Genomic DNA, 19,584 nt, shown 5'->3' with positions numbered 1-19,584 from the left:
CCGATCGCACGACCGTCCTCTGTGACGCCTCTGCCCCCTACAACTACTGGGTGTCGAAGCTGGACACGTGGCCTGAACTCGCGCTGTATGCCCTGGAGGTGCTTGCTTGTCCTGCGGCTAGCGTCTTGTCAGAGAGGGTGTTTAGTGCGGCTGGGGGAATCATCACAGATAAGCGTACCCGCCTCTCAACCGACAGTGCCGACAGGCTTACACTCATCAAGATGAACAAAGCCTGGATTTCCCCAGACTTCTCTTCTCCACCAGCGGACAGCAGCGATACCTAAGCAATAGGTAGGCTGCACCCGCGGATGGAAGCATCGTTCTGTATCCCCATCAAAAACGGGGACCTTTTCGCTTCATCAATCTGTGTATAATATTCCTCCTCCTCCTCCTGCTCCTCCTCCTGAAACCTCACATAATCACGCCGAACGGGCAATTTTTCTTATGCCCACAAGGCTCAGTCATATAATTTTTCTAAACAATTTTTATACGTTTCAATGCTCATTAAAGGGTTGAAACTTTCACCTCCACCAATTTTTATTTTAACTGGGCTGCCTCCTGGCCTAGTTACCAATTAAGCCACATTAACCAAAGCGATTAATGGGTTTCACCTGCCCTCTTGGTTGGCCATGGCCAATTTTTCTGATGTACATTAGTACTGTTGATACAGCAATTTTTGTGGGCCCTCGCCTACAGTGTAATCAAATGAATTTTTAGCCCACCTGCATTACAGCTGACGTTACATCCGCTGTGTTGGGCAATGCAATGGGATATTTTTATGTACCGCCGGTGGGTTCCAGGGAGCCACCCATGCTGTGGGTCCACAGGGAGTTGTAAATGCATCTGTTTCCACTTCTAAAGAACCCCAGTCTGACTGGGGCATGCAGTGTGGGCCGAAGCCCACCTGCATTAAACATGACATTACTACCTCAGCTGTGTTGGGCAATGCAATGGGATATATTTATGTACCGCTGGAGGCTTCCTGGCACCCACCCATGCTGTGGGTCCACAGGGAGTTGTAAATGCATCTGTTTCCACTTCTAAAGAACCCCAGTCTGACTGGGGCATGCAGTGTGGGCCGAAGCCCACCTGCATTAAACATGACATTACTACCTCAGCTGTGTTGGGCAATGCAATGGGATATATTTATGTACCGCCGGTGGGTTCCAGGGAGCCACCCATGCTGTGGGTCCACACGGAGTTGTAAATGCATCTGTTTCCACTTCTAAAGAACCCCAGTCTGACAGGGGCATGCAGTGTGGCCCGAAGCCCACCTGCATTAAACATGACATTACTACCTCAGCTGTGATGGGCACTGCAATGGGATATTTTTATGTACCGCCGGTGGGTTCCAGGGAGCCACCCATGCTGTGGGTGCACACAGAATTCCCATTGCGGAGTTGTACCTGCCTGTGACTATTTATAAAAAACCGCGGTCTGACTGGGGCGTGCAGACACCTTGACAGAATGAATAGTGTGTGGCACATAGGTTCCCCATTGCTATGCCCACGTGTGCAGCTCCTGATGGAGGTGGCACAGGATTGGATTTCTCATTGCTTCTGTACAGCATTGTGGGCTATCGCCCCGCCCCTTTTAAAGAGGGTCACTGCCAGCCGTGCCAACCCTCTGCAGTGTGTGCCTGCTTTTCCTGTGGCAGACGCACTTATAAATAGACATGAGGGTGGTGTGGCATGAGGGCAGCTGAAGGCTGGGCAGGGACGGTTTGGTGTGCGCTGTGGACACTGGGTCGTGCGGGGGTGGGGGGGTGGGTTGGTGAGCATGTAACCCAGGAGAAGTGGCAGCGGAGTGTCATGCAGGCAGTGATTGTGCTTTGTTGGAGGTAGTGTGGTGCTTAGCTAAGGTATGCATTGCTAATGAGGGCTTTTCAGATGTAAAAGTTGTTGGGGGGGGGCACTCTTGCTGCTATTGTGGCTTAATTGTGGGACCTGGGAACTTGAGATGCAGCCCAACATGTAGCCCCTCGCCTGCCCTATCCGTTTCTGTGTCGTTCCCATCACTTTCTTGAATTGCCCCGATTTTCACAAATGAAAACCTTAGCGAGCACCGGCGATATACAAAAATGCTCGAGTCGCCAATTGACTTCAATGGGGTTCGTTACTCGAAACGAACCCTCGAGCATCGCGAAAAATTCGTCTCGAGTAACGAGCACCCGAGCATTTTGGTGCTCGCTCATCTCTACTTATTAACTATATTCTAGGTTGAAATTAGTAACTGGCCCAGCTGGAGAAACTGACCTTTTGCTGCACGACAGCTGCAATGACAATTGTCATGATACAATCCCAGACCACAATGTTCACCGAGTCCCTCAACACGCAAATGTGCATATTTTTATGAAACTTTTGTATGTCTGCTGTACCAAGAAATATTTGAAAAGGCAAAAGACATGGCATGAAAAACATTATATATGCATGATCCAAGGTATATAGCTGTGACTGTCACACGACAGTAACTGCTGAGGCCGAGTCATTTTTGCCCAAAAAATGGGTTGGCAGAAAACACTGTCCAATGTTGCTTTTAAAGATGTTTGCTGTAGTTTGTTTCACTTAACGGTGGCTCAGTGGTTAGTACTGTTGCCTCACAGTGCTGGGTCCCCTAGGTTCAAATCTCACTGAGGACAGCATCAGCATGGAGTTTGTAAGTTCTCCCTGTGTTTGCATGGATTTCCTTCCACACTCCAAAAGCATGTAGATGGGTGAATATAGATTTTGAGACCCAATAGTGACAGAACCCAATATTAAATAATGTAAAGTGCTGCATAATATGCATGGTTACAATTGTGTACGTACCATAGAGGCAGACCATGCGACTGCTATGGGGCCCTTGGAGAAAGGGGGCTCCAGTTCTGACTGGTACATCCTTTTTGCTACTAGGTAAAGAGAACACATACAGGACCTTCTTCCAAAGAGGAGCTAGCTGTTAGCAAACAAGGAGGTAGAGAATTGGCCCAAGGGTCATCTTAAAGAGTAAACACCAGGCACTCATTTCCTAGGTGACAAAACCAGACACCACAATGTTGAAAATAATCACAGCCATCGCATAGCTTCATTGAGCGTTGCATTGTTTGGCTCAGCCGCGGCGCTCGAGAGCCATCACTTGCTGGGGGTGGGGTTTACGATTTTCTCTTGGCAAGTAAGGACTGAAGCAAGAGCGCCAGAGCTCCGGAGAGCAGTGAGAGGTACTCGGACAGCGCCTGCTTAATAATGTCTTGCTTTTTTTAATGTAGTGTAGACTTATTTTCAGCGTAGGGCATATATTTCAAGCCCACTCCCGAAAATCAGGATAAAGCTCATTTTAGGGGTAGGTCTTATTTTCGGGAAAACGTGGTAGTCTAAAGCAGGGGTCCCCCACCACCGGGTCGCGGACCAGGGCCGTTGGGTGTTTAGCGCCGGTCCGCGGCACCGCCGGGAACTTTTGCTCTAAACACAAGGCCCGCTGCCTCGTGTTATGTGGCCCACGGCGTGCCGACGCCGCAGACTACTGAAGCGATTACCAGTGGGGGCGCCGCAGCTCCCCGCTGGTAATCGCGCTGATCCCGGCGCACACTGACCTCAGTGTGCAGCCAGGATTCTCCTATCCGAGTCCCCTGCTTATTACTGGGGGGATTGCTTACTGGGGGGGGGGCTGCTTATTACTGGGGTGTGGGCTACTTATTACAGGGGAAGGGGCTGCCTATTATGGGGGGGGGGGACCTGCCTATTACAGGGGGGTGGGACCTGCTTATTACTGGGAGGGGGCTAGTTATTACAGGGGGAGGGGCTGCTAATTACTGAGAGGTGGGGGCTGTCTATTACTGAGGGGGGGGAGAGATATATTATATGCTGCCCTATATGTGTGCTGGGGGGGGGGATAGATTATATACTGTCCTATGTGTGTACTTCCAGGACATTCTAAATGTCATAATTAAATAAGAATGCACTAAACTCCAACCCCCTTCATAACCCCGCCCCATATAACCAAAGCCCCGCCCATGTCCCGCCCAACCCTGCCGGGCCTTGTAAAAATGGTCTTGCTTGAAGCCGGTCCCTGGTGCCAATAAGGTTGGGGACCACTGGTCTAAAGGGCTGAATGAGTTATATAAAGTGAAAAACTTACAAGATCTACTATCTACTAATGCTTAAGACCAAAAGTAACTTCTCCTTAAGATGTTCCAAGAGATTAGATTTCCATCAATCAGTATTATATGTCCTATTAGTATTCCAAAAACACTGTAGTATGAGAAGCCCTTTAACATCTGAACTCCTATTATTCCGATTGTGGGGAAAAAGTGGCTGGTCACAAATTTAGCTTTCTCTAATGATCCTTATTTTAAAAAGCATTCATACTAATTTAGTGCAAACGAGAGCTGACGCAATGCTTCTGCAGCACCAGGCAGTCTCACTACGGAAAAACTATACCCCTCCTAACCAACATCACAGCCAGCAATCTACAGCACACTGATGAGGGGCAAAAGCCCCAAACAGCTGTCTGTCTATGCTCATCTCTTCCTTCTGGCTTTGGCTCATAATTCACAGTCATTGTTAAGGTTTTTTAAAAGGTCTGATGCTGACTTGTAGGAAAGCTGCCTTCTAATAGGTGGTGTGGCAGAGGTAGTTCCATCCCCCATTTGCATACCAAATTTCACAGAGGAGCATGGATGGCCTTTTAAAGATACCATTACACAGAAGGATTATTAGCCAGATCATTCAAAAGCACTAATTCAAACGGTAGTTGTTTAGTGTAAGCACGCACACCAACACGGTGATGGTCACTAGTCATTCCATTTTTAAGCTTACACAAAAGTCACTGATTGATCAAAAGTCGTCTGGTGTAAAGTCACAGTGGTTTGTTGTGGGACAACTTGCGAATGAATTTGCATGCAGATCCCCCATATGAAAGAGATCTCAGCAAACAACTAAGGAACAATCATCGCACTGTGTAAAAGTAAATGCACGACTCTCATTCGTACGCTTCAACAACTTTTCTGAGTGACTATCTGAATGATAGTTGCTCCATGTAACGGTACTTTGAAGGTGTATTCCCATCTCAGCCTTTCATGGCCAGGATGGAAAAACCGGCTGCTTAGTTCCGACCACCTGTCAAAAAGAGTCAAGTACCTAGCGCAGCGCTGTCTCCGCAGCTCTCATTAAAGTGAATGGGATCATGCATTTTTTTCATTTATACACAGCAATTATTTTAATTTGACATTTTAATAGTGAACCCAGTATCAGATATTGGAAATACTTCTCCCCGAGAGGTATGATAATTATTATTTTTCTTACATACTTTATATGTTTTTTTTTAATAGTGATGAAGTATTAGCTAATGAAGATTTGAAGCTCTGAGTCTTAGAAGCAGCTGATAATATTCCCAAATTCCCTTTTTTACTGCTCAATGTGGGAGTAGTAGTGCTAGATCAGTATGTAAATGACTTTTCCCAGTCTATGTAATGATATGTGACTCCTCCCTGGCGAACATATGCCTGCCCTTTAGTCTGCGTTTTGCATATGGACTTATAACTGCTTGCAACAGGACCCAGCAGTTCTCAAAAATGCAAAGGAAGGAAGACAAACCTCCAGCGAAGCAGCTCAGCTATACAGAACAGTCTCTCCTCCAAGAAAGCTACAGGTGAAGCATCCAGGAAATGAACAGCGTCGTCTAGTGGTCGTATCCTCATCTCACACTCACTGGTAAGTTGCCATACTTGTTCTACGAAACTTGAGCATTGGAAGTCGAGTCTCCCATCCTACAGCTGTATGAGCCCAGCAGAAGTGCAGGCACAATCACACAGGGCGCTGTATGCAAGGACTATACTCTATTGTATTATTAAAGTTGAGTCAGACTAGTTTCATCCCCCACAGGCTTATCGCTGGGGATCAGTCACATTATCTGCTTCAATTTTCCTTCTGCCTTCAGTCTCTTTCTTGAGTTTCTGCAGACAGCTGCAGTTCCAGCCACAGTATCAGCGCAAATGATCCGGGGAAACACCTGTTCCCAACATGAAAAGGTGGCCTGACTGTCAGATATGTACAGCGTATATGCGCCTGTATCCCCCGAGCTCCAGGCACTTGTAAAATAGCAAGCCAGAAACTAGACTGGATCAGTTTTCAAAAGCTGACTTTCCCATTTCAGCGGACTTAGCTAGCAGGCTGCAGCACGGAGTGTGAGCAGCAAGCCAGGTGAGTGCAGGCTGCTGCGGGGAGTATGAGCAGCCGCTAAGGTGAGTGCAGCCTGCTGCAGGGAGTGTGAGCAGCCGCTGAGATAAGGGCAGTTTACTGCCGGGATTATGAGGAGCCGCTGAGATGACGAGGTGAGTGCAGCCTGCTGCGCGGAGTGTGAGCAGCTGCCGAGGTGAGTGTATCATGCAGCGGGGAATGTGAGCAACCGGCCAGGTGAGTGCAGCCTGCTGCGGGGAGTGTGAGCAACCGGCCAGGTGAGTGCAGCCTGCTGCGGATTTTGTGAGCAGTCGGCCAGGTGAGTGCAGCCTGCTGCGGAAGTGTGAGCAGTCGGCCAGGTGATTGCAGTCTGCTGCGGGGAGTGTGAGCACCCTTCGAGGTGAGTGTATCCTGCAGAGGGGAGTGTGAGCAGCCGCCGAAGTGAGTGCAGCCTGCTGCGGAAAAGTGTAAGCAGCCGTCGAGGTGAGTGCAGCCTGCTGCGCCGCACTCCGCTTACACACTCAGGAGTTAATCAGGGACTTTGCCAGGAACTGTTCTGCCTCGCTGCCATGTGCACATTTTTCCTTTCTTATAATAAAGGAGGGAGTGCAATATTTTTTTTTCTCCAAAAGAGCTAAATGGATCACAGGGGGAAAAAGCTTTAGCCAGGGGGAATAATAATGAGGTGTGGCTTGTATTTAAATATCCAGAAAGTCAAAGTTAAGGGGAGTGTGTTATGTATATAAAGTGCAGTTTTCATCTCTTAGCTAGACAGACCCAGCTATGAAAAGCAAGAGGAGATTAATTAAGAGGGACAAGACTTCAATTCCCCACTGGAACAGGTCACTTGTGGATACTTCTTCACAGAGGGGCTGCTGGGATCAAGAGGCTCTGACAAGTTGATGGACATCAACAGCACGTTACTAATCTGATCCAAAAACTTCACTTCTTGCTTTTCTTCTAAAGTTTGAGGGACTTGTATTGACACCACTGTGCCGCATCCCGTCATCTCCGGCAATGGCTGAAGTTGGTGGCTTTTTGGCTTCTCTGGATTTAGATTTGCATGGATTTTCTTCATCTCTTGGGAATGTTCCTTTAGCTGACTCTCCTGGGTTTTTGAATGAAAGACTGGGTCAGATAGAAGGGAGGCTGCAACGAGGTTCTCCCACCGACTTTGCTCACCTAAAGGGCATCCTCAGAAGAAGGCAGCTCTACTGCAGGACGGGCTTTCACCTGGAGATCTTCCCTAATGGTACCGTGCATGGCACAAGGCAGGATCACAGCAGATTTGGTAAGATTCCCACGTGCTTTCTATGGATTTTACTCTCTTAAATGATTTGATTTTTCAGAGAATACCATAACTTATTTGTATACATTTTAAGAAATAGATGGTTTACTTTCCTAATAAAACAATGTTAAAAGTTTTTATCAGAATGTTTGGATTAAAAAAATTCTAAATCCAGTGCAGTCAATAAAACTACAAATTGTAAATTTCCACAACATGATGGGTATATATGGTGTATCCAAACAGTATTGGCCAGGATTAAACACAGGCTAGATACAGCTGTATTTATCATAATTAATATTAATATATATGAGATATAGGATGTGTAAAGTAAATGGATACATTTTTATAACTTTTTATCTCCTCACAAAATGTATTCCCATTTGCAGCTTCCTTGGGCTGGTTTATTAGCTTTTGCTTTATAATCACAATTTTTCTATTTAATGGTATCCTGGTATGTGATGGTATAGAGGAATATCCTGACATGATAAGGACATGCTAGCATTCTGTAGTGGAAGTTTTTCAGGTTATTACTCCATATTTATTGCTTGTTCGCTCACTCAAATCAGTAGAAATTCTGGTGCCGGCTAGACTTGGATGCCACGCACTGCAAGTTGCTATGAATCTGGAGTGGATGGAGTTTGTACAGATGAGGGATCTTTCTTTATACATTCTCTTTTCCATAGTTCTCCAGGTTACTTTTTAACTGCTCAGTCTAAACTCTTTAAAGTTTCTTATTGCAGAAAGCACTTTGTGTATAATACAATAGATTTTTAATTTCCCTTTAATTCTCCCAGTCACATTAGTCCCTGCCTCAAGTGTGACTCACAATCCCATCTCAGGCATTCACACATGCATACATGCTAGAACAATATCCATGGAAGCCGACAATCTAGATTTTTTTTTTGCTAAATAGAAAAATAAGATGACTGCTGAAGTGCAGGTAGAAGCTGCTGGATGGACATGATTTGCTCACTGTTGTGATGCTGAATGGGTTAAGTTATAGCATATAAAAAATATCACTTCCATAAGTGATGCCTAGAGCAGCTGCCTTCTCCAGTAAACCATTGATTTATCTAGTCTTATTTTCATTTATTGCTGTCATACATTTGATGATGAAATGAGCATCACATGATTTAATCTAAAATTAGCTTCACTTGTCACTTTTTTTCTGTACTTGAAGCAAATCATATTGTCTAGACCTTTGTTATTTATTTCCTGCTGATTATATAATCCCAAAATATTCTGGAGGGATTTCATAATCACTCCCACCAGTCCCTGTCCCCAACTTTCCTACCTTAGCTACACACACTAGAATTCATTTCATAGGTAGCAAGTTTTAAGAACAAAGCTTGTATCGATAATTTTAATGCTCCACTATCAAATCATTTCTTGGGACATGAATGATGAGAAAATTAATAGCAATGGTCTTACAGCACTGTGTAGTCCTCATTGTTCTGGCATTTAGACAATGATGAAACAGTTAACCTACATTTAAGGTGTGCCTTCATTCAAGGGAATTTGCAGTGACCCGCTCCCATGCTCCCATGGTCTGCAACCCACCCAAGAGGAAACAGGTGTACTTCCTCTAGATGTCTGCTCTCATCTCCCCATCTGTGGGCCTGGTCCAGCAAGGGAAGGGTTAACCCGTTCCCTGCCAACCTGCATACCAACCCAAAAACACCGCAGCCACTGCCACATACAAAACTAATTACACGATTAATATAAATCATCTCTCCTTTCCAGTTTCTGCTTGGGTAGAATTGAAATGCTAAACAAATGTGCTCATTTTCAAGAAATGTCAGCTGCTTATTTTCCAACGTCCTTTTTTTTCTGCAGGTGCACAAAAATTTTTTTTCAGGAATGTCTGGGATTAGTCAACTCATCCCGGGTCCTGCCCTCACCAGATTCCATTCTGGAATCATAGAACAGGGTCCAGTGTTTAGATCTACCCTCTGTAATACACGTTGTCTGCTTGATGCATATGTAAGGTTATAGGGTAATTGGATAGTTAGGCTGTTCTATGAATATGATGGCTGTTAAAGGGGTCTTCCGGGCAAAGACTAACATCTAAAAATCTATCTATCTATATATATAAAGCTGAACGCCCTCACTGACTCACTGACTGACTGACTGACTGACTCACTGACTGACTCGCCAAAAGTTCTCCAACTTCCCAATGTCGTAGAAACATGAAATTTGGCGCAAGCATAGATTATCTCCAAAATAAGAAAAGAAATTGGGCCCCAACTCGATTATTCAATTCTCGCGCAAAAGAATTGGCGTCGAAATTTAACATACATAATCTAAATCACTCACTTCCCAATGTCATAGAAACAGGAAATTTGGCACGAGCATTGATTATGTCATAAATAGGAAAAGTTAATGGGTCCCAACTCGATTATTCAATTCTATGCGCAAAAGAATTGGCGTCAAAATTTTACGTACATAATCTAAATCTCTCACTTCCCAATGTCATAGAAACGTGAAATTTGGCAGGAGCATTGATTATGTCATAAAAAGGAAAAGCTAATGGGTCCCAACTCGATTATTCAATTCTAGCGCAAAAGAATTGGCGTCAAAATTTTACGTGCGGAATGTAATTTTCTCACTTTCCGGTGTCATAGAAACGGGAAATTTGGCACGAGCATTGATTATGTCATAAATAGGAAAAGCTAATGGGCCCCAACTCGATTATTCAATTCTATGCGCAAAAGAATTAGCATCCAAATTTTACGTACGGAATCTAATTTTCTCACTTTCTGGTGTCATAGAAACATGAAATTTGGCATGAGCATTGATTATGTCATAAATAGGAAAAGTTAATGGGTCCCAACTCGATTATTCAATTCTATGCGCAAAAGAATTGGCGTCAAAATTTTACGTACGGAATCTAATTTTCTCACTTTCTGGTGTCATAGAAACATGAAATTTGGCACGAGCATTGATTATGTCATAAATAGGAAAAGCTAATGGGTCCCAACTCGATTATTCAATTCTATGCGCAAAAGAATTAGCGTCCAAATTTTACGTGCGGAATGTAATTTTCTCACTTTCCGGTGTCATAGAAACGGGAAATTTGGCACGAGCATTGATTATGTCATAAATAGGGAAACTCCATTATTCAATTCTTTGCGCAAAAAAATTAGCGTCCAAATTTTACGTACATAATCTAAATCTCTCACTTCCCAATGTCATAGAAACATAAAATTTGGCACAAGCATTGATTGTGTCATAGATAGGAAAAGTTAATGGGTCCCAACTCGATTATTCAATTCTAAGTGCAAAGAATTAGTGTCCAAATTTTATGTACGTAATCTAATTCTTTCACTTCCTGATGTCATTTTATATGAAAGGAAACGTCGCATGGTTACCTCCACGTGGTGTTTCCTGGGTAACGCAGAGAACTATGCAAAATGGTGAAGATATGTTTTTCCTCAGTATCTCTAAAGTAACCACAACTTCATAAGATTTTCCGTTTGAACACCAGATAAACACCAGTACCAAATTAACTCGGGCGAAGCCGGGTATATCAGCTAGTATATATATAAAGACGAAAGCCCTCACTGACTCACTCACTCACTCACTGACTCGCCAAAAGTTCTCCAACTTCCCGATGTCGTAGAAGCATGAATTTTGGCACAAGCATAGATTATCTCCAAAATAGGAAAAATAATTGGGTCCCAACTCGATTATTCAATTCTAGCGCAAAAGATTTAGCGTCAAAATTTAACGTACATAATCTAAATCTCTCACTTCCCAAGGTCATAGAAACTTAAAATTTGGCACAGGCATTGATTATGTCATAAATAGGAAAAGGTAATGGGTCCCAACTCGATTATTCAATTCTATGCGCAAAAGACTTAGCGTCCAAATTTTACATACGGAATCTAATTCTCTCACTTTCCGGTGTCATAGAAACTCGAAATTTGGCAAGAGCATTGATTATGTCATAAATAGGAAAAGTTAATGGGTCCCAACTCGATTATTCAGTTCTATGCGCAAAAGAATTAGCATCAAAATTTTACAGACGGAATGTATTTTTCTCACTTTTCGGTGTCATAAAAGCGTGAAATTTGGCACGAGCATTGATTATATGATAAATAGGAAAAGCTAATGGGTCCCAACTCGATTATTCAATTCTATGCACAAAAGAATTAGCGTCCAAATTTTACGTACATAATCTAAATCTCTCACTTCTTGGTGTCATAGAAACATGAAATTTGGAACGGGCATTGATTATGTCATAAATAGGAAAAGCTAATGGGTCCCAACTCGATTGTTCAATTCTAAGCGCAAAAGACTTAGCATCCAAATTTTACGTATGAAATCTAATTCTCTTCCTGATGTCATTTTATATAAAGGAAACGTTGCATGGTTACCTCCCCATGGTGTTTCCTGGGTAACTCAGAGAACTATGCAAAATGGTTAAGATATGTTTTTCCGGTATCTCTAAAGTAACCACGACTTCATAAGATTTTCCGTGTGAACACCGCACAAACACCAGTACCAAATTAACTCGGGCGAAGCCAGGTATATCAGCTAGTGTGTGTGTGTGTGTGTGTGTGTGTATATATATGTGTATATATATATATATATATATATATATATATATATAATGACGAAAGCCCTCACTGACTGACTCGCCAAAAGTTCACCAACTTCCCGATGTCGTAGAAACATGAAATTTGGCACGAGCATTGATTATGTCATAAATTGGAAAAGCTAATGGGTCCCAACTCAATTATTCAATTCTAGCGCAAAAGAATTAGCTTCGAAATTTAACGTACATAATTAGAGATGAGCGAGCACCAAAATGCTCGGGTGCTCGTTGCTCGAGTCGAACTTTCCGCGATGCTCGAGGGTTCGTTTCGAGTAACAAACCCCATTGAAGTCAATGGGCGACTCGAGTATTTTTGTATATCACCCATGCTCCGCTAAGGTTTTCATTGGTGAAAATCTGGAAAAGCCAAGAAAGTGATGTAAACGACACAGAAACGGATAGGGCAGGCCAGGGGCAACATGCTGGGCTGCATTTCAGGTTCCCAGGTCCCACTATTAAACCGCAATAGCAGCAAGAGTGGCCCCCCTAACAATTTTTACTTTGGACAAACCCTCATTAGTAAGCCACACCTTAGCTAAGCACCACACTACCTCCAACTAAGTACAAGCACTGCCTGCGGGACACACTGCTGCCTCTTCTCCTGGGTTACATGCAGCCCAACCCCCCCCCGCACGACCCAGTGTCCACAGCGCACGCCAAAGTGTCCCTGCGCAGCCTTCAGCTGCCCTCATGCCACACACTGGCCTCATAGCCACACCACCCTCATGTCTATTTATAAGTACGTCTGCCATGAGGAGGAACCGGAGGCACACACTGCACAGGGTTGGCAGGGCCAGGCAGCGACCCTCCTTAAAAGGGGTGGGGCGATAGCCCACAATGCTGTACAGAAGCAATGTGAAATCCAATCCTGTGCCACCTCCGTCAGGAGCTGCAAACGTGGGCATAGCAATGGGGAATCCATGTGCCACACAGTGTTCATTCTGTCAAGGTGTCGCTTTGCTCAATCGACACTGCAAGGGGAAAGCCATCTGCGCTCTGCCCTCATACGCAAGTCAGTCAGTGTCTTTGTGCCAGACAGGTCAAACACCACGATAGGAACTAAGTTTGCACCAACAGCATAGTGGGTCCTAGGAAACCCAAGACATGAACAAAAAATTGATCCGAGCGGCCAAACATGGCAGACTTGTACCGCGCCCACGACATAGGCCTCGGCCCACAGCTTCAGCAATCCTAGGCAGGAAGCGGACTGTCACTGCACCCAGGACATAGGCCTCTGCACAAACCCTCAGCCATCGCGGGCCTACAGCGGACTCCAATGCTAGCGTAGCTGTGCATGTCTCATTAGTGCTGTATTGTTCCTGTAGTTTGTCCCAATGCAGTTCCCCGGATAGTAGAGCTAACGTCAGATTAAATACAGGTGGGCTTCGGCCCACACTGCATGCCCCAGTCAGACTGTTTTTTTTTTTATAAGTATACACAGGCAGGTACAACTCCCTAATGTGAAGTCCGTGTGGATCGACAGCATGGGTGGCTCCCTGGAACCCACCGGCGGTACATAAATATATCCCATTGCAGTGCCCTGGACAGCAGAGTGAACGACAGATGAAATACAGGTGGGCTTCGGCCAAGTATGTTTTCATTGTTGGAGGAGGAGGACGGGGAAGTTTTTGAGGCAGTACGTGTCCTGTCCCCGTGTCCGTGGTTATATGCACCTTCCCAGTGACCGCGTCGCTGAAAAGTTGTCGTGCCTGTGGAACCTAGTAGCGCGGCCTCGCCACCATCATGTCTTTGGGAAGCCTCCGTTTCCACTACCCTGTAACATTGCAGTAGCAGCAGTATAGGCAGAGCCGAGAATTAGTAACATTTCAGCGGTAAGAGTATGCACAAACCCCTGTAAAATTTCATTGACAGCAGTGAGGACAGACCCCACTAACATTTCATTTGCAGCAGTATACACAGACCCCAGTACCATTTTAGTAGTATCAGTATAGACTGACCCCAGTAACAGTTCAGTAGTGTAAGTCTAGACAGACCCCAGTAACATTTCAGTTCCAGCAGTATTGACAGACCCCAGTAACATTTCAGTAGTATCAGTTGTGACATGCCCCAGTCACATTTCAGTTCCAGCAGTGCAGACAGACCCCAGTAACAGTAACGTTGCAGCAGTATGGGCAAAGCAGCAGATTCACATTTCCCTTGCAGCAGTGTACTGAGAGCACTGCATTTGTAACATTTCAGTAGTAGCAGTATAGTCAGACCCCAGTAACACTTAGGTAGAAGCAGTATGGGTAAAGCAGCAGATTCACATTTCCCTGGCAGCAGTGTAGGGAGAGCAAAATATTTGTAACATTTCAGTAGTAGCAGTGTAGTCAGACCGCTGTAACAGTTACGTAGAAGCAGTATGAGCAAAGCAGCAGATAAACATTTCCCTGGCAGCAGTGTAGGGAGAGCATAGTATTGGTAAGATTTCAGTAGTAGCAGTATAGACAGGCCCCAGTACGATTTACGTCGAAGCAGTATGGGCAAAGCAGCAGATTCACATTTCCCTGGCAGCAGTGTAGGGAGAGCACAGCATTTGTAACATTTCAGTAGTAGCAGTATAGTCAGACCCCAGTAACAGTAACGTAGAAGAAGTATGGGCAAAGCAGCAGATTCACATTTCCCTGGCAGCAGTGTAGGGAGAGCATAGTATTGATAAGATTTCAGTAGTAGCAGTATAGACAGGCCCCAGTAACATTAACGTAGAAGCAGTATGGGCAGAGCCCACTAATAGTTACATTTCTGTTATAGCAGTATAGACCTGCCCCAGTAACATATCCGTTGAAGCATTATGGGCAGAGCCCAGTATTAGCAAAATTACAGTAGTAACTGTATACACCAACCAAGGTAACATTTCAGGAGCAGAAGTATCGGCAGACCAAAGTTACATTTCTGTTGCTGAAGTATAGTCAGACCCCTGTAGCATTACTGTAGCAGACGTATAGGTAGGCAGAACAGAGCTACATTTCTGTAGCAAAAGTGTAGGCCAACCCCAGACACAGTGGTGTACCATGAGTGCAGGCGAAGCCCATAACAATTACTTGGATAACATTGTAGGCGAGGGCCCGAAAAATTGGTGTACCGACAGTACAAATTTACCCCAGAAAAATTGCCCATGCCCATCCCAGAGGGCAGGTGAAACCCAATAATCGCTTAGCGTACTGCGGCTTAATTTTTAAATAGGCCTGGAGGCAGCCCAGTCTAAAAAACAATTGGTTCAGGTGGAAGTTTCAATGCTTTCATGAGAACTGAAACAGATAAATATTATTTAGAAAAGTTATATGAGCCTTTTGGCCCACAGAAAAATTGCCCGTTCGCGGTGATTACGAGAGGTTTCAGGAGGAGCCGGAGCAGGAGGACGAATATCATACACAGATTGACAAAGGTCTTTAGGTACCGCTGCTGTCCGCTGGTGGAGAAGAGAAGTCTGGGGAAATCCAGGCTTTGTTCATCTTTATGAGTGTAAGCCTGTCGGCACTGTCAGTTGACAGGCGGGTACGCTTGTCCGTGATGATTCCCCCAGCTGCACTAAACACCCTCTCTGACAAGACGCTAGCTGCAGGGCACGCCAACACCTCCAGGGCATACAGCGCGATTTCGAGCCATGTGTCCTGCTTTGACACCCAGTAGTTGTACGGAGCAGAGGCGTCACGGAGGACGGTGGTACGATCTGCTGCGTACTCCCTCACCATCTTCTTACAGTGCTCCCTCCGACTCAGCCTGGACTGGGGAGGTGTGAGACAGTCTTGCTGGGGAGCCATAAAGCTGGCAAAGGCCTTGGAGAGTGTTCCCCTGCCTGCGCTGAACATGCTGCCTGATCTCCGCACCTCCCCTGCTACTTGGCCCTTGGAACTGCGCCTTCTGCCGCTAGCGCTGTCAGATGGGAAGTTTACCATCAGTTTGTCCACCAGGGCCCTAAGGTATTGCATCACTCTCAAACCCCTTTCCTCTTCGGGAATGAGAGTGGAAAGGTTCTCCTTATACCGTGGGTCAAGCAGTGTGTACACCCAGTAATCTGTAGTGGCCAGAAAGCGTCTAACACGAGGGTCACGAGAAAGGCATGCTAACATAAAGTCAGCCATGTGTGCCAGGGTACCTGTACGCAATATATGGCTGTCCTCACTAGGAAGATCACTTTGCAGTATCCTCTGCAGTGGGCCCAGCTGTCTGTTCCTCCTCAGGCTCCTCCTCCTCCTCCATGCGCTGAGATTTAGACATGAAGGTGCTCTGACTATCCAGCGACATACTGTCTTCCCCCGCCTCCGTTTCTGCCCGCAAAGCATCAGCCTTTATGCTTTGCAGGGAACTTCTCAACAGGCATAGCAGGGGAATGGTGACGCTAATGATTGCAGCATCGCCGCTCACCATCAGGGTGGACTCCTCAAAGTTTTCAAGGACCTGGCAGATCTCTGCCATCCAGGCCCACTCCTCTGTAAAGAATTGAGGAGGCTGACTTCCACTTCGCCGCCCATGTTGGAGTTGGTATTCCACTATAGCTCTACGCTGCTCATACAGCCGGGACAACATGCGAAGCGTAGAGTTCCACTGTGTGGGCATGTCGCAAAGCAGTCGGTGCACTGGCAGATTAAACAGATGTTGCAGGGTGCGCAGGGTGGCAGCGTCCGTGTTGGACTTGCGGAAATGTGCGCTGACCCGGCGCACCTTGCCGAGGAGGTCTGACAAGTGTTGGTAGCCTTTCAGAAACCACTGAACCACCAAATTAAAGATGTGAGCCAGGCATGGCATGTGCGTGAGGCTGCCGAGCTGCAGAGTCGCCACCAGGTTACGGCCGTTGTCACACACGACCATGCCCAGTTGCAGGCTCAGTGGCGAAAGCCAGCGGTCGGTCTGCTCTGTCAGACCGTGCAACAGTTTGTGGGCCGTGTGCCTCTTCTCTCCTAAGCTGAGTAGTTTCAGCACGGCCTGCTGACGCTTGCCCACCACTGTGCTGCCGCACCGCGCGACAAAGACTGCTGGCGACGTGCTGCTGCTGACAAGTCTTGATTGCGAGGTAGAAGTTGCGTTGGAGGAGGAGGAAGGTTTAGTGGAGGTGGCATACACCGCCGCAGATACCAGCACCCATCTGGGTCCCGCAATTTTAGGGGTGGGTAGGACATGAGCGGTCCCAGGCTCTGACTCGGTCCCAGCCTCCACTAAATTCACCCAATGTGCCGTCAGGGAGATATAGTGGCCCTGCCCGCCTGTGCTTGTCCACGTGTCCGTTGTTAAGTGGACCTTGCCAGTAACCGAGTTGGTGAGGGCGCGTATGATGTTGCGTGAGACGTGGTCGTGCAGGGCTGGGACGGCACACTGTGAAAAATAGTGGCGACTGGGGACAGAGTAGCGCGGGGCTGCCGCCGCCATCATGTTTTTGAACGCCTCAGTTTCCACCAGCCTGTAGGGGAGCATCTCCAGGCTGATCAATTTGGCTATGTGGACATTTAAAGCTTGAGCGTGCGGGTGCGTGGCGGCGTATTTGCGCTTTCGCTCCAACGATTCTCTTAACGACAGCTGGATGCTGCGCTGAGAGACATTGCTGGATGGGGCCGAGGACAGCGGAGGTGAGGGTGTGGGCGCAGGCCAGGAGATGGTCGTGCCTGTGTCGTGAGAGGGGGGTTGGATCTCAGTGGCGGGTTGCGGCCCAGGGGGAGAGGCAGTGGCGCAAGCTGGAGGCGGTGAACGGCCTTCGTCCCACCTTGTGGGATGCTTGGCCATCATATGCCTGCGCATGCTGATGGTGGTGAGGCTGGTAGTGGTGGCTCCCCGGCTGATCTTGGCGCGACAAAGATTGCACACTACTGTTCGTCGGTCGTCCGCCGTCTCAGTGAAAAACTGCCAGACCTTAGAGCACCTTGGCCTCTGCACGGTGGCTTGGCGCGAGGGGGTGCTTTGGGAAACAGCTGGTGGATTATTCGCTTTTGCCCTGCCTCTACCCCTCGCCACCCCACTGTCTCTTCCAACCTGTCCTGCGGCTGCAATTGCCTCCCCCTCTGAAGACCTGTCCTCAGTAGGCTTATCACACCAGGTAGGGTCAGTCACCTCATCGTCCAGCGGCCCTTCCTCCGAATCCTCTGTGTGCTCCTCCCTCGGACTTACTGCCCTCACTACTACCTCACTGATAGACAACTGTGTCTCATTGTCATCGTCCTCCTCACCCACTAAAAGCTCTTGAGACAGTTGCCGGAAGTCCCCAGCCTCATCCCCCGTACCCCGGGAACTTTCCAAAGGTTGGGCATCGGTCACGACAAACTCCTCCGGTGGGAGAGGAACCATTGTTGCCCAATCTGGGCAGGGGCCCGAGAACAGTTCCTGGGAGTCTGCCTGCTCCTCAGAATGTGTCATTTTCATGGAGTGAGGAGGCTGGGAGGAAGGAGGAGCAGCAGCCAGAGGATTCAGAGTTGCAGCAGTGGACGGCGTAGAAGACTGGGTGGTCGATAGATTGCTGGATGCACTTTCTGCCATCCACGACAGGACCTGCTCACACTGCTCATTTTTTAATAAATGTCTACGACGTGGACCCAAAAATTGCGATATGAAGCTGGGGACCCCAGAAACTGTCTTCTCTCCTACTCCCGCAGTAGCCGGCTGCGATTCACCTGGACCAGGAACTCGTCCTATGCCCACACCCTCACTTGGGTCTGCGCGTACTCGACCGCGACCGCGTCCACGTCCTCTGCCCCTACCCCTCAGCATGCTGGATTAAGAATCGAGTAGAGACAGAGCGGTGTAAAAATGTTTGTGAATTATTGCCGCGCAGTTGGTGGCTGCCAGCGGTAATATAATCCAAAATGAAGCCAGAGATAAATTATAAGGAAGGCTGCACTTAGGCCTTGCTGTGAACTATGCAGTTTAGATGGACGTAAAGTCCCACAGGCCACGCAGGCAAATGCACTGGGTCTCCGGTAGGCGTAAAAAGGAATTTTTTTTTTTAAATCTCCTTATTTTTCTATGCAATGCAGGCTGAGGCTATGCAGTGTGTATTGCACTTTCAATCTATGGGCGTCGGGCACACTGTGCACTTGTGAGACAGCACACGTATAACACACAGCGTTGTAGAAAATGTGTGGTTTATTGGCATACACTTAGAGGCAGACTGAACTGAGGCAACGCAAAGTGCGGACAGAAAAATGTTTAAATGAAGGCTGCACTTAGGCCTAGCTGTGAACTATGCAGTTTGGATGGACGTGAAGTCCCACAGACCACGCAGGCAAATGCACTGGGTCTCCGGTAGCCGTAAAAAGGAATTAAAAAAAAAATCTCCTTATTTTTCTATGCAATGCAGGCAGAGGCTATGCAGTGTGTATTGCACTTTCAATCTATGGGCGTCGGGCACACCGTGCACTTGTGAGACAGCACACGTATAACACAGAGCGTTGTAGAAAATGTGTGGTTTCTTGGTGTACACTTAGAGGCAGACTGAACTGAGGCAATGAAAAGTGTGGACAGAAAAATGTTTAAATGAAGGCTGCACGCAGGCTCTGCTGTGCAATACAGAGGTACTACAACTCCCAGCAACCACGGAGTTAAATGCACACTGTCACAGG

The 19,584-nt window shown here is 46.8% G+C and overlaps 1 protein-coding gene across 2 annotated transcripts in view; it reads left to right on the top strand.

Moving 5' to 3' along the window:
- The first annotated feature begins 5,565 nt into the window (after positions 1-5,565).
- The window catches only part of FGF16 (fibroblast growth factor 16), a 100,468-nt gene continuing 86,449 nt past the window's right edge, over positions 5,566-19,584 (top strand). Inside the window, exons 1-2 of one of the 2 annotated variants that reach the window (XM_066581249.1) lie at positions 5,566-5,687; positions 6,920-7,443. In XM_066581249.1, the coding sequence (XP_066437346.1) occupies positions 7,170-7,443 (274 nt within the window). In that variant the 5' untranslated portion in view covers positions 5,566-5,687; positions 6,920-7,169. Of the gene's footprint in view, positions 5,688-6,113; positions 6,177-6,919; positions 7,444-19,584 lie in introns of those variants that run through there. The other variant, XM_066581248.1, reaches the window with a different exon arrangement.

The sequence above is a fragment of the Eleutherodactylus coqui genome, chromosome 10 (genome assembly GCF_035609145.1).
Source record: "Eleutherodactylus coqui strain aEleCoq1 chromosome 10, aEleCoq1.hap1, whole genome shotgun sequence".
NCBI lineage: Eukaryota > Metazoa > Chordata > Amphibia > Anura > Eleutherodactylidae > Eleutherodactylus > Eleutherodactylus coqui.
Note: the sequence above shows the minus strand (reverse complement) of the source record. Positions and strands in the feature narration are given on the sequence as shown.